The following is a 13,270-nucleotide window of genomic DNA, read 5'->3' as shown; positions in this document are numbered from 1 at the left end:
AATACATCTAAAGCAAATAGTGCATTGCCTGAGATATGGTAAGAGCTTGATAAATTTTAGCTATTATACATTTTCTTTATTTAAAAAAAATATATTACGTAAACTCCTCACTCAATCTTGGGCTCCGACTCAAACCCTAAGATCAATAGTCAGCATACTGTACTAACTGAGCCAGCCAGGCACCCCACTGTCGTACATTTTCCTTCCTTTCTTTCTTTCTTTCTTTCTTTCTTTCTTTCTTTCTTTCTTTCTTTCTTTCTTTCTTTTTATTTTATTTTATTTTATTTTATTTTATTTTATTTTATTTATTCATGAGAGACAGAGAGAGGCAGAGACATAGGCAGAGGAGAAGCAGCTCCTTGCAGGGAACCTGATGCAGGACTCCCATCCCGGGACTCCGGGGTCATACCTGGAGCCGAAGGCAGACTCTCAACCACTGAGCCACCGGACATCCCTATTGTACATTTTCTAATTTCACCTGATAAGGTTCATAAGAATGTGGCAGAGCAGATATTATTCCCATTTTATAGATAAGAAAATAGGAGTTTCAGGGCCACCTATATTTGACAGAAGTCAAGTGGTTAGATAAATAGCAAAGCTACAATTATGACCTAGTCTAGAATTACTCAGTGATACCTAGGATATTATCAGTATTATCTAGGATAGCAGGAAAGATAATGTCCTCAGAAGAGGTTTTACAAATGTATGAAAACAAAACTAAAATAATAATATAATAATAATAATATAGGCAGCACTTTAATGTACTTTTATCCACAGTGAAAGAAGACTTGTTGACTTTTAATCCTGATAATAAATTAATCTTGGTCAAGATGCATTATCCTTTTGATACATTGCTAGATTTTGTTAACATTTTGTTTAGAGTTTTTTAGGTATATTCATGAATGATACTGTCCTGTGATTTATCTTTCTTTTTCATAATAGTCTTGTCAGGTTTTAGTATCAGAGTTTTTCTGGCATCATATATTGAATTGGGGTATACTTGCTTTTTCCTATTCTTTCTGTTTTTTCTTAAAGATCTTATTTATTTATTCATGAGAGACCAAGAGAGGCACAGGGAGAAGCAGGCTCCCCATGGGGAACCTGATGTGGGACTCAATCCTGGGACTCTGGGATCATGTCCTGAGCCAAAGGTAGACAGACACTCAACCACTGAGCCACCCAGGCATCCCAACTTTTTCCTATTCTATAGAGGAGTTTGTAAAAGATCAGCATTTTTTTCTTGTAATGTTTGCTGTAATTCTCTAATGGAACTATCTGGATCTGGAATCTTAGTGTATGTGTGCAAATTTTTTTTAAAGATTTTATTTATTCATGAGAGACCGAGAGAGAGGCAGAGACATTGGCAGAGGGAGGAGAAGCAGGCTCTCTGCAGGAGCCTGATGTGGGACTCGATCCTGGATTCCGGGATCATGTCCTAAGTCAAAGGCAGGGAAATTTTTTTTTTTTAATTTTTATTTATTTATGATAGAGAGAGAGAGAGAGAGAGGCAGAGACACAGGCAGAGGGAGAAGCAGGCTCCATGCACTGGGAGCCTGACGTGGGATTCGATCCCGGGTCTCCAGGACCGCGCCCTGGGCCAAAGGCAGGCGCCAAACCACTGCGCCACCCAGGGATCCCCGGAAATTTTTTTTAGGATTTTATTTTTTTAAGTAATCTCTATACCAAACATGGGGCTCAAACTCAGAACCCCAGGATCAAGAGTTACATGTTCTACTGGCTAAGCCAGCCAGGTGGCCCCTGGAAATATTTTTAATTGTGGATTTCATTTTTTCAGATAGGTAAAGGACTTTTCCGATAATTTTTTTTTCAGATAATTTTAAATGTCAGTTCATTTAGATAATCGTTATTAATTTATTAACTGAATTTGTTGTTTGAACTTCATTTAACAGCTACATTTTAGGCTTTAAAAGCTTTTTTTTTTTTTTTTAAGATTTTTATTTATCCATGAGACAGAGAGGCGCAGAGACACAAGCAGAGGGAGAAGCAGGCTCCATGCAGGAGCCTGACGTGGGACTCGATCCCGGGTCTCCAGGGTCAGGCCCCAGGCTAAATAAAGGCGGCGCTAAACCACTGAGCCACCCAGGCTGCCCCCCGCCCACCCCTTTTTAAGCAAAGCAATGGAGGTTTATTAAGCAGAGATATAGAGAGAGCTCTCAGGAGTGAGAGGCGTCCCCACAGGGCTGCCCTGGGCTTTAAAATCTTAATGCTATATATCACTTAAGGTGTTTTTGTTTTTTTTTTAACTGTGATAAAGTACACATAAGGTTAAATTTACCATCTTAACAATTTTTTGGCGTACAATTCAATAGTATTTAAGTACATTCACATTGTGTACAACTAATCTCCAGAACTTTCTTCATCTTACAAAATTGCACCTCCATCCACTAAGCAGCACTTCCCCATTCTCCCTTTTCTCCAACCCCTGGCAACCACCCTTGTACTTTTTCTGAGTTTGATTACTAAAGGTATTAATAAGGGGAATCATACAGTGTCCTTTGGTGACTGGTTTATTTCATGTAACATAATCTACAGGGTTCATCTGTGTTTTAGGATGTGTCAGAATTTCCTTCCTTTATAAGGCTAGTGTTCTATTATATGTATTACTGCATTTTCTTTATCCATGTATCCATCAGTGGACACTTAGGCTGTTTCCATTTTTTGGCTGTTGTGAATGATGGTGCTATGAGCAAAGGTGTGCAGTTATTTCAACATTCTGCTTTGAATTCTTTTGGATGTGTATCCTGCAGTAGAACTGCTGGATCATATAGTAATTCTATTTTTAATGTTTTGAGGAACCACAATATCGTTTTCCATTTTATATTATTACCAACAAAGGACTTTTCAAATTATATACACTTTTGTGTGTCAGTAAGGTGTATTGCTCTAGTAACTTTTCTGTTTCACCAGATTTATTGACATAATGTTGTACCTTCAGTATCTGTAATGATAGCATTTTTTCCACTTATATGATTTTATCTCCTCTTTTATTATTTTTTTAAAGATTTATTTGAGAGAGAGAGAGGGCACGCACACACTCAAGGTGGGGGGAAAGGGGAGTGCCAGAGGGAGAGGAAGAAAATCTCAAACAGACCCCCTGCTGAGTGTGTAGTCCTACACGGCTGGATCCCACGACCCTGAGATATGACCTGAACTGAAATCAAGAGTTGGAGGTTGACTGAACTATCCAGGCACCCATCCATCTGGAGTTTGTCAATTTTATTTATCTTTTCAAATAATTTTCAAAATATCGAATTTGTACTTTGTTTTCTTATTGATCCTTTTATTATTTTATATTTTTCATCTGTTCTTATCCTTATATTGTACTTTAAATTTATGTTATTGGAGCGCCTGGGTGGGCATTCAGTTAAGAGTCCAACTTTTTTTTTTTTTTAAGATATTTATTTATTTATTTATTTATTTATTTATTTATTTATTAGAGAGTATACAGATGAGAAGAGGAGCAGAAGGAGAAGGACAAGCAGACACGATGCTGAGTGTGGAGCCTGACACAGGGCTGGCTCAGTCTCACAACTCTGAGATCATGACCTGAACTGAAATCAAGACTCAGAGGCCTAACCAACTGAGCTACCTAGGTGCCCCAAAGCATCCAGTTCTTAGTTTCCGCACAGGCACAAGTCATGGGATCAGCCCCACATGGGGCTCTGTGCTCAGCCTGGAGTCAGCTTAAGATTCTCACTCCCGGGCAGCCCAGGTGGCTCAGCGGTTTAGCACCGCCTTCAGCCCAGGGTGTGATCCTGGAGACCCGGGATCAAGTTCCGCATCGGGCTCCCTGCATGGAGCCTGCTTCTCCCTCTGCCTGTGTTTCTGCCTCTCTATCTCTGTGTCTCATGAATAAATAAATAAATAAAATCTTTAAAAAAAAAAAAAAGATTCTCACTCCCTCTCTCAGTGCCCCCCCACACACACATACTTTCTCTCTAGAATAAATAAATCTTTAAAAAATTAAATTTATATTGTTGTTTGATCTCACACTCTTTAGGTCTGGTTTGTGCTTGCTCATGCTCATCTGGGTTTATATGATTGCTCTCCCTATTTTCTACCCCTTCTAAAACAACTTTCCAGAAATAACCAATTGTTTTTGGTGTATCTATTTAAATGAGGAGAGTGAGTTAGGGAGAAAAAAGTTGAAGCATTAGAAATGTCTTTCATCACTAGGCTTCAACCATTATCAGCTATACTTAAAATTCTAATATATGCTGATTGGCAAGATTATCAAACACAGCTTATAACAATGTTACTTTTTTTCCCTCTTCCTGGCAGGACCCGTTGGGGCCCAGCCCCTACTCATGGTGCCCAGAAGACCTGGCTATGGCACCATGGGCAAACCCATTAAATTGCTGGCTAACTGTTTTCAAGTTGAAATCCCAAAGATTGATGTCTACCTCTATGAGGTAGACATTAAACCAGACAAGTGTCCTAGGAGAGTGAACAGGTAAGAATCACTAAATCATGGAAATTATTTTGCTATTTGCTTTAGTAATTACGTTTATTTTTCATATTTAATAACAGTGCTAATGTTTTAACAGTTTGACCAGAAACAGGTGATAATTTGTTTTGAAATTGTACATGATGTTGGGAAAAATCTACAGTCTTCTCATTATATCATGAGGTCACATGTTTTCTCTGTGATAAGAGAGATCCAAGTCCTTTTTATATGCTCTTGAAATAAGACTAAGCATCTGTTCCATTGCTATCAGGTAATATAGCAGTGCTTTCATTTTTCCTCCCCTCTCCACTCCCACCTTACTTATGATGGGATGGTAGCAGTAGTGGGTAGAGCTAGAGGTTTCATGTTTCATGCATTTTGTTCTGATCCTTAATTTCTGACTTTTCTCATTCTCATATAGGAACCAAGTACATATGTATATAAAGATTTTATCAATCTGCTTTCAGTAAGCTGATTCTCTCACCTCCCCCAAATAATGTGTGTGGGTGTGTGGGTGTGTGTGTGTGTGTGTGTGTGTGTGTGATTGTGGTTTGGGTAAATAAGGGAATATAAAAGGAATTTATGACATGATGTACACCATGAAAGAAGTTTTAAAGAACAAAGACAAATCATTGTATGGACAAAAAAACATTTAGAAAACAGTGATGTTCGGGATCCCTGGGTGGCTCAGCGGTTTAGCGCCTGCCTTTGACCCAGGGCGCAATCCTCGGGTCCCAGGATCGAGTCCCGCATCGGGCTCCCGGCGTGGAGCCTGCTTCTCCCTCCTCCTGTGTCTCTGCCTCCCTCTCTCTCTCTCTCTCTCTCTCTCTATCATGAATAAATAAATAAATAAATCTTAAAAAAAAAAAAGAAAACAGTGATGTTCAACTTAGTATTTTGGTTTGTACTATCAAATACCCCAGCCTTTTCCTATTCAATAAATATTATTAAGAGTCTTCATTTAAGACGTAGGTGGTTCTTTTAAGAAATTCGTAATTTAGATAAGACACAAATACAAAGTGAATGAGCACTAAGGCGCTTTGCGATAGCATGTAAAAACAAATAAACCACCATATGAATGTTATGATTAATGTGGAGTACAGAATTCATACTGAGATCACGCCCCTACTATAAAATTTATTTAGCTTCAGTGCCCTACAGAATGACATCCCAAATTTAGCATTCCCTTCATAATTTGGCTCTAATCTATAGCCTTTTCCATACTCTGCAGCTCTTACCTAGAATGCCTTCTCTGCCCTTGTCTATCTGGCAAACTTCTGTTATTTTTCAAGGCATACCTTTTAGAAAAAATTATTTGAGAGAGACAGCAAGTGAGAGAGCATAAGCAGGGGCAGAGGGAGAGGGAGAGGTAGGCTCCCCATTGAGCAGGGAGCCTGAAGCAGAGCTTGATCCCAACACCCTGGGATCATGACCTGAGCTGAAGACAGATACTAAACCAGCTGAGCCACCCAGGCACCCCCAAAATGTTTTTTTTTTAACTCTGTAGTCAGAGGTAATTCATTCTTCTGTGACCCTACAGTATTTGATGTATACTCCTGTTACAGTATTTTTAATGTATTATGGTTACTTGTTGCTTCCCTCTTCTCCCAGTATAACATCTTCATGAAAAGGAATACTCTTTTTTGTTACCTTTGTAGCCCTGTTATTAGCTTGATGATTGGCACATAATACTCAGTAAATGAAAGGCTTATAAAAGTAAAATGAAATGGGCATGATGGTAGAGGACAGAAAGAGAACTGGACATTATAAAGAGCTATGTATGCCTAGACAGATTTTCAGTGCCCTACGCTTCTCTCCTACAGTCTGTAGTCTAGTTGTTGTCTTGCACTCATTCCTCTCTCTTGGCTGTGTTACTGCTAGCCATCATCCCTGTATGGGGACCTATCTTCATGCTGTACTTTCAGATTCACTTTTTCTTGTTTCTCAAAATTGGGGTGTTTCAAATTTTGTTCTCAAAATTTGTAAATGTGAAGGATAATCCTGACTCTTCTGGGTTTTTTATTTTATTTTTAGATTTTAAAAATTTGAGAGAGTGAGTGAGCACATAAGCAGGGAGAGTGGCAGAGGGAGAAGGAGAAGCAGGCTCCCAGCTAAGCGGGGAGCCTGATGTAGGGCTCTGTCCCAGGACCCTAGGATCATGAGCTGAGCCAAAGGCAGACATTTAACTGACTGAGCCACCCAGGCACGCCCTGATCCTTCTGTATGATGTTTACATTTTTAAAAGGCATTTGTTGGGGCACCTGGGTGGCTCGGTCATTTAAGCATCCAACTCTTGTTATCAACTCAGGTCTCAATCTCAAGATCATGAGTTCAAGTTCCACGTTGGGCTCCATGTGGAACCTACTTTAAAAAGGGGGGAGGGATCCCTGGGTGGCGCAGCGGTTTGGCGCCTGCCTTTGGCCCAGGGCGCGATCCTGGCGACCTGGGATCGAATCCCACATCGGGCTCCCGGTGCATGGAGCCTGCTTCTCCCTCTGCCTGTGTCTCTGCCTCTCTCTCTCTCTCTCTGTGACTATCATAAATTAAAAAAAAAATTTAAAAAGGGGGGGGCATTTGATAGGATGCCTAAGGCAGATATTTCTTTTTTTTTTGAAGATTTTATTTATTAAAGAGCATGATTCGAGGGAGAGAAAAAAATCTCTAGCAGACTGTGTGCTCAGCGTGGAGCATGACGTGGGGCTTGATCTCATGACACTGAGATCATGACCTGAATTAGAACCAAGAGTCAGATGCTTAACTGACTGAGCCACTGAGAAACCCCTAAGGCAGATATTTCTGACATGAATTCCTTACCTACTGCCTTTTGCCCTTGCTCTGCTCAAAAGAATCGCCCCTAATTTTAGCATTATATAGTAAAGGATTATTGTAGGCTATTTATTAAGTAGGAGAATTGTATGATGAAAATGTAGGAAAATAAAACTGCTTTAAAGACAAAATGTGTTGAAATTGCAGACTAATGGGAGATGGAGGCTTGGGGTTTACAGGGATGTCAGCTGAGGGTCTTTTTTGTTTTTCAGAAGAGTTCTAAGGGACTAATAACAGAGGCAGTAATATTAGGTAAAAAGGAACCAAATTATTTATTAGATTTGTTCCTTCTCCTATCTAACTTATTTTTGATAGGGGTAAGGGAGTTATTTGTGTATTATGAAAGTACATATGAAATTGGGGTATTTGGCTGGCTTAGGCGGTAAAGCATCCAACTCTTGATCTTGGGGTTGTGTGTTTAAGCCCTATGTTGGGTGTGGAACCTAATACAAAAAAAAAAAGGAAAAAAATAAAAAAAATAAAAAAATAAAAAAAATAAAGGAAAGAAAAAATTAATTAGTATAACATTTCACATGTAGATGCTCAGTGTGTTACTTAAGTTTGGGAGCAAAATATATGTAATAAATTGTTGTATATATTCTGGTTTTTAATTTATGATCCTTTTGACTTCCCTTATTATATTTTGTCTTCAGGTTGCTTTGTTTTGTTACATTGTTTGCCAATAGAAGTAAAGGATCTGTAATTTAGATGTTTCCATGTGGAAATTTTTATTCTGTATCTTTTGAATTTTCATAGGAGCTATAGGATTTCTTTGAGAATCTTAAAATGACATAAATCAGTTTTCTACTTGGTTAATAATATGGACTTGATTTTATGTCAACATCTGCAAAACTTGCTCTCTTTATTCCTTCAAAAGGCTAGCTTTTATCTTCGCTTTTTGCAATATTATTGCATAACTAGTTAAAATTGTTGCTGGGCTTCTGAATTGGTTCAGTTCCTACACTTCAATGGCTAGAGCTCAAGAAGTTAGAAAAAACTAGCTAGAACTTGACAATTCCTATTCCATATTAGCTAAACAGTTATGGGCTAAAATGCCCCAGTATTTAAATCAACACGTAGGAGGTTTTTCTTGTCCATATGCCACATGCTCAAATATTTGGCACCATGGCATTAATCATAATAGTAGACTGATGGGTTGTAGCCAAACAAGTTTCCACTTTAGTCAGAGGAGTTTTCTTGGACAAAATACCCAGGAAATGCTTGTGAGTCATTTTGTGAGTCAACTTCTCTACTTCGGATTTTCTGTCTGTTGCTTGTTTTGTCCTTTCCTCACCCCTTTAGGATATGTATGTGTATTGTTTTTTGGCCAATAAGATTTTGATTGAAAATGATCATATGGTAAGAGAGCATGTTTGTTAAGCAAATTTTGAATGTTTCTGGTTGTTTTTTTTTTTAACAAGTGAATGACCTCAATAACTAAAATCCAAATATTTTTAGAACTATTATGACCTAGAGTATAAATTCCATAACTTGAAGATTTGTGCTGATTTATCCAACTGCTAGTATGTATGAGGATAAACCTTAAGAAGGTTGTTAGGTACTTACTCAAAATCATTAAGTAGTATCATAGATACTTGGGAAAAATTGTATAAAATCATGATTATAATTGCAAGATCTATTTTAAACAAGAATAAAGATTTGAAGGAATCATGAAATAGTATGAGATTGTGGCTGAATTTTTTTGGTTCAGTTTTCTTTTATAAATGAAACATCTTATAGTCGTATTGTGGTTATTGTTACTATCATGATTTGTGATAGAGTGCAAAATATTTGTGCATATTGCATACAGTTGTAATACTGATGATTGAATTTTAAAGTTTTTTTTTTAATTTTTATTTATTTATGATAGTCACACAGAGAGAGAGAGAGAGGCAGAGACATAGGCAGAGGGAGAAGCAGGCTCCATGCACCGGGAGGCCGACGTGGGATTCTATCCCGGGTCTCCAGGATTGCGCCCTGGGCCAAAGGCAGGCGCCAAACCACTGCACCACCCAGGGATCCCTGATGATTGAATTTTAGAAGGAAAAAATAAATTATATTGATTCCATTTTGACTTTTTTTAAGATTTTATTTATTTATTCATGAGAGACATGGAGAGAGAAGCAGATACACAAGGAGAGGGAGAAGCAGGCTCCATGCAGGGAGCCCAATGCGGGACTCGATCCCGGATCTCCAGGATCACGCCCTGGGCCAAAGGCAGGTGCCAAACCGCTGAGCCACCAGGGATCCCCTCCACTTTGACTTTTAAATGGAAATCTCAGTTTAGAGTGTTGGAAGCAACTCCCTTTCTGCTGTTATCAGGAATGTCATTGGCATAGTGTTGTAAATAGGTAATATGCCAAGAGAGGGACATACTCTTTAAAAATAATTTCACTTACGAAATTCACATACTATGCAATTCACTCATTTAAAGTGTGCAGTTCAGCGGGTTTTAGTATATTCAAAGAGATGACATACAGCCATCACCACAATCAAATTTTAGAGCATTTCATCCTTCCAAAAAGAAATCCCACTAGGAGTGCCTGGGTGGCTCCATTGGTTAAACAACTGCCTTTGGCCCAGGGCATGATCTCAGGGTTCTGGGATCAAGCCCTGTGTTGGGCTCCCTGCCCAGTGGGGAGTTTGCTTCCTCCTCTGACCCTCCCCCTTGCTTGTTTGCTTGCTTTCTCTCTCAAATGAATAAATAAAATCCTAAAAAAAAAAAAACAAAACTATTACTCCTTAGTAGTCACTCACCATTGCCTCCCCACTCCCTTTCCATAACCCTGCCAACCACTAATCTACTTTCTGTCTCTGGATTTTGCCCTTTCTGGGCATTTCACATAAATGGAATCATGTAATACCTAACCATTTGTGTGAAGTGACTGCTTTCACTCCACATGTTTTCAAGGTTCATCCACGTTGTAGCATGTATCAGTACTTCCTTTTTATTACTGAATAATATTTTGTATGGATATTTTGTTTATTGAGTTATCAGTTGGTTGATGTGAGTTTGCACTTTGGGGCTGTTATGAATAATGCTATGAACATCTGCGTACAAGGTTTTGTGTGGACATGTGTTTTCATTTCTTTTGGGTGTATCACTAAGAGTGGAATGATTTGATAACTCTGTTTTTAACTTTTGTGAAACTGCCATGCTCTCTTCCACTCTGGCTGCATCATTTTACATTCCCACTAGCAGTATGTGATGATTCAAGCATCTCCACATCCTTACCACCATTTGTTATCTGTCTCTTATTATAGCCATCCTAGGAGTTTTAAGTAGTATCTCATTGTTACTTTGATTTGCATTTCCCTGATGGTTGATGTTGGGCATGTTTTCATGTACTAATTGGCTGTTTGTATATCTTTGGAGAAATGTCTCTTCAGGTCCTTTGCCCATTTTTAAGTTGGGTGATTTGTCTTTTTGTTATTGAGTTCCAGGAATTCTTTATTGGTATACTTAAAAGTCCCTTATCAAATGTAATGATGTGCAAAAATGTTCTTCCTCTCTGCCTGTTGCCTTTTATTTTCTTGATGGTGACCTACACATTTTTTATTTTGATTAAGAACAATTAATTTTTTTTTTGCCAGTGGCCTTTTGGTGTCATACCTATAGAGGAGTATATTTCTGATTAAAATGCTTTAGAGAACATAACCCAGAAAACATTGCTGATGAAAATCAAAGTGTAGTTTTGAGTTATCTTAGGGAAACTGTGCCATGTGTAGTATATGTCAGTTAACGAGCAAGTTTTATTTTCCTTGTTAGTTAATCTCTTGGAAGATAGGAAAGCTGACATGATTATTTTAGATTTCAAAAACTCTTCTGAGTAGCATCTAAATAAATTACTCAGTAGTAATTAGTCTTCTAACTAATATTTCTGCAATATATTTGAAGTTCAAAGATACTTCTATAAATAAATATATTCCTAAAAATCAGGGGTTTATTCTTAACATCTATCCATGTGTTTAGATTTCATGGTGTCTGAGCTAAATAGTAGAATAGAAGAATAAATAGAGTGGACATAGCAAAATTATGACATGTTTATGTAACAGAAATAGGCTAGTATAAATAGAGCAGCTCGTCTGAAAATTAGCCAGGGAGTAACTTATGAAGGGTTTTTTTTTTTTTTTTTCCTTTTCTTTTCTTTCTTTCTTTCTTTTTTTTTTTTTTTAAGATTTACTTATTTATTTGAGAGAGAGAGAGCCGGGGGGCAGGGGGGTTGGAGAGAGAGAGAGAATATCTCAAGCAGAGTCTCTGCTGAGGGGAGCTGGATGCAGGGCTCAATCTCATGAACTGAGCTGAAATCAAGAGTTGGACATTCAATAGACTGAGCCACCCAGGCACCCCACTCCAATGAAGGGTCTTAAATCCATGCTAAGGCTTGTGAATTCAGAAACAGTGGAGAGCCATTGGAGGTTTAGGGCAAATGAGGAACGTCTATATTTAAAAGCATAACTAATGGCAGTGTGGTGAATAAATTAGAAAAGAGAAAGACCAGGGACACCTGGGTGGCTCAACGGTTGGGTGCCTACCTTCGGCCCAGGGCATGATCCTGGAGTCCTGGGATTGAGTCCTGCATCGGGCTCCCTGCATGGGACCTGCTTCTCCCTCTGCCTGTGTCTGCCTCTCTCTCTGTGTCTCTCATGAATAAATAAATAAAATATTTAAGAAAAGAAAAGAGAAAGACCAGAGTCTGGAGAACATTGGGAAGGCTGTTTGCAGTAGTCTAGATCAGTGGTCTTTAAATCTTTGATTATTCATCCCCATTAAAATATGTTTGACCGTGGACTGAACAATAAGTAAATAAATGTATATGTACACATATTTGGAGTTTTTAAATTTATAGAAATATACTACTATTCTAACATATAACTATAGAAAAAGGCAGGAAAATATTTTGAAATAAACTATTTAAAAATATATTTAATAATTTGAAATTTTCAGTTACCAACAATCTGATTGAATATATGCCATGCACTTGAGCTAAGTTGCAACGTGGTGAAAATGAGTTACACTGTTGATTGTTAATTGAAGTGTAGTTGATATATAATGTTGTATCAGTTTTAAGTATACAACATAGTGATAAGACAACTCTATACATTATGTTGTATTCGTCAAGATAAGTGTAGTTTGCTACCATAATGTTGCTACAGTACACTGTTAACTCTTTTATGTTGCAGAAGTCCTGTTATTCTCTTAGGGTTCCAGGTGTACCATATGTTACACCTGATCATCTGACATGGGCTAAGTAAGATACCAGTGTCAATCCATATTCACAAGTGTTAGTAAATCTTAATTTCTAATTACTAGATGAAAATTAAATATACTTTTTTCCCCTCGTACTCTAGCATACCCCCTAGCATCTCTGACCCCTACTTTTCTAGATTAGAAGTAGTGTTTTCTAGGACTTAACTAACAGCAGTGGCAGTGGGGATAAAGGGAGAGCTTAGATAAAATATTTAGAAGAAGAGTGAATAATATAGACATGGAGGGAAAAAGAAGAGAGAATGACTTCATCGTTCCAATCTGTGCAATAGACATGGCTTTAACAGAAATACAGATGGTGAAAAGACCAAAGTTTTTTATTTTCTGTTTCGGATATTTGGAGGTTGAATTGTTTAAGAAACATCAAAGTAGAGAGGCTCAATAGATTATTGGAAATAAATGTTGAGAGCACAGGAAATAAGTCAAGATAGAGAATTATATGTGATCATAAAAGCTAGAGAAAGTGAGCAGAGTCAAGATTGAGGATGGATCTCTGGGGATACTGTTGTTTCAGGTTTGCCAGTAAACTTTAGATTGGAAAAGTTGACAACTATGATAAAGTATAAATTATTTCAGAGAAGGTAAAGAAAGGATCATGACTTTCAAGTATTGATCACAGTGGCAAATGCCAAGAAGCTAGAGGTATAAAAGCTTAAGAGACCATGTCCTATAAGAAGTCAGTGGTGGCCTAAGGGAGAAGGCTTCTA

General features: G+C 38.0%; 1 protein-coding gene and 1 long non-coding RNA gene across 3 annotated transcripts in view; one reads left to right on the top strand and one right to left on the bottom strand.

Moving 5' to 3' along the window:
* The window catches only part of AGO3 (argonaute RISC catalytic component 3), a 120,056-nt gene that overhangs the window by 21,446 nt on the left and 85,340 nt on the right, over window positions 1-13,270 (top strand). Inside the window, exon 2 of one of the 2 annotated variants that reach the window (XM_038557915.1) lies at window positions 4,303-4,474. In XM_038557915.1, the coding sequence (XP_038413843.1) occupies window positions 4,303-4,474 (172 nt within the window). Of the gene's footprint in view, window positions 1-4,302; window positions 4,475-13,270 lie in introns of those variants that run through there. The other variant, XM_038557916.1, reaches the window with a different exon arrangement.
* LOC119869414 overlaps window positions 1-13,270 on the bottom strand; it is a 60,145-nt gene that overhangs the window by 6,927 nt on the left and 39,948 nt on the right. The window lies entirely within an intron of this gene.

This window comes from Canis lupus, chromosome 15, assembly GCF_011100685.1.
Source record: "Canis lupus familiaris isolate Mischka breed German Shepherd chromosome 15, alternate assembly UU_Cfam_GSD_1.0, whole genome shotgun sequence".
Taxonomy (NCBI): domain Eukaryota; kingdom Metazoa; phylum Chordata; class Mammalia; order Carnivora; family Canidae; genus Canis; species Canis lupus.
This window is presented reverse-complemented; position numbering and strand designations above follow the sequence as displayed.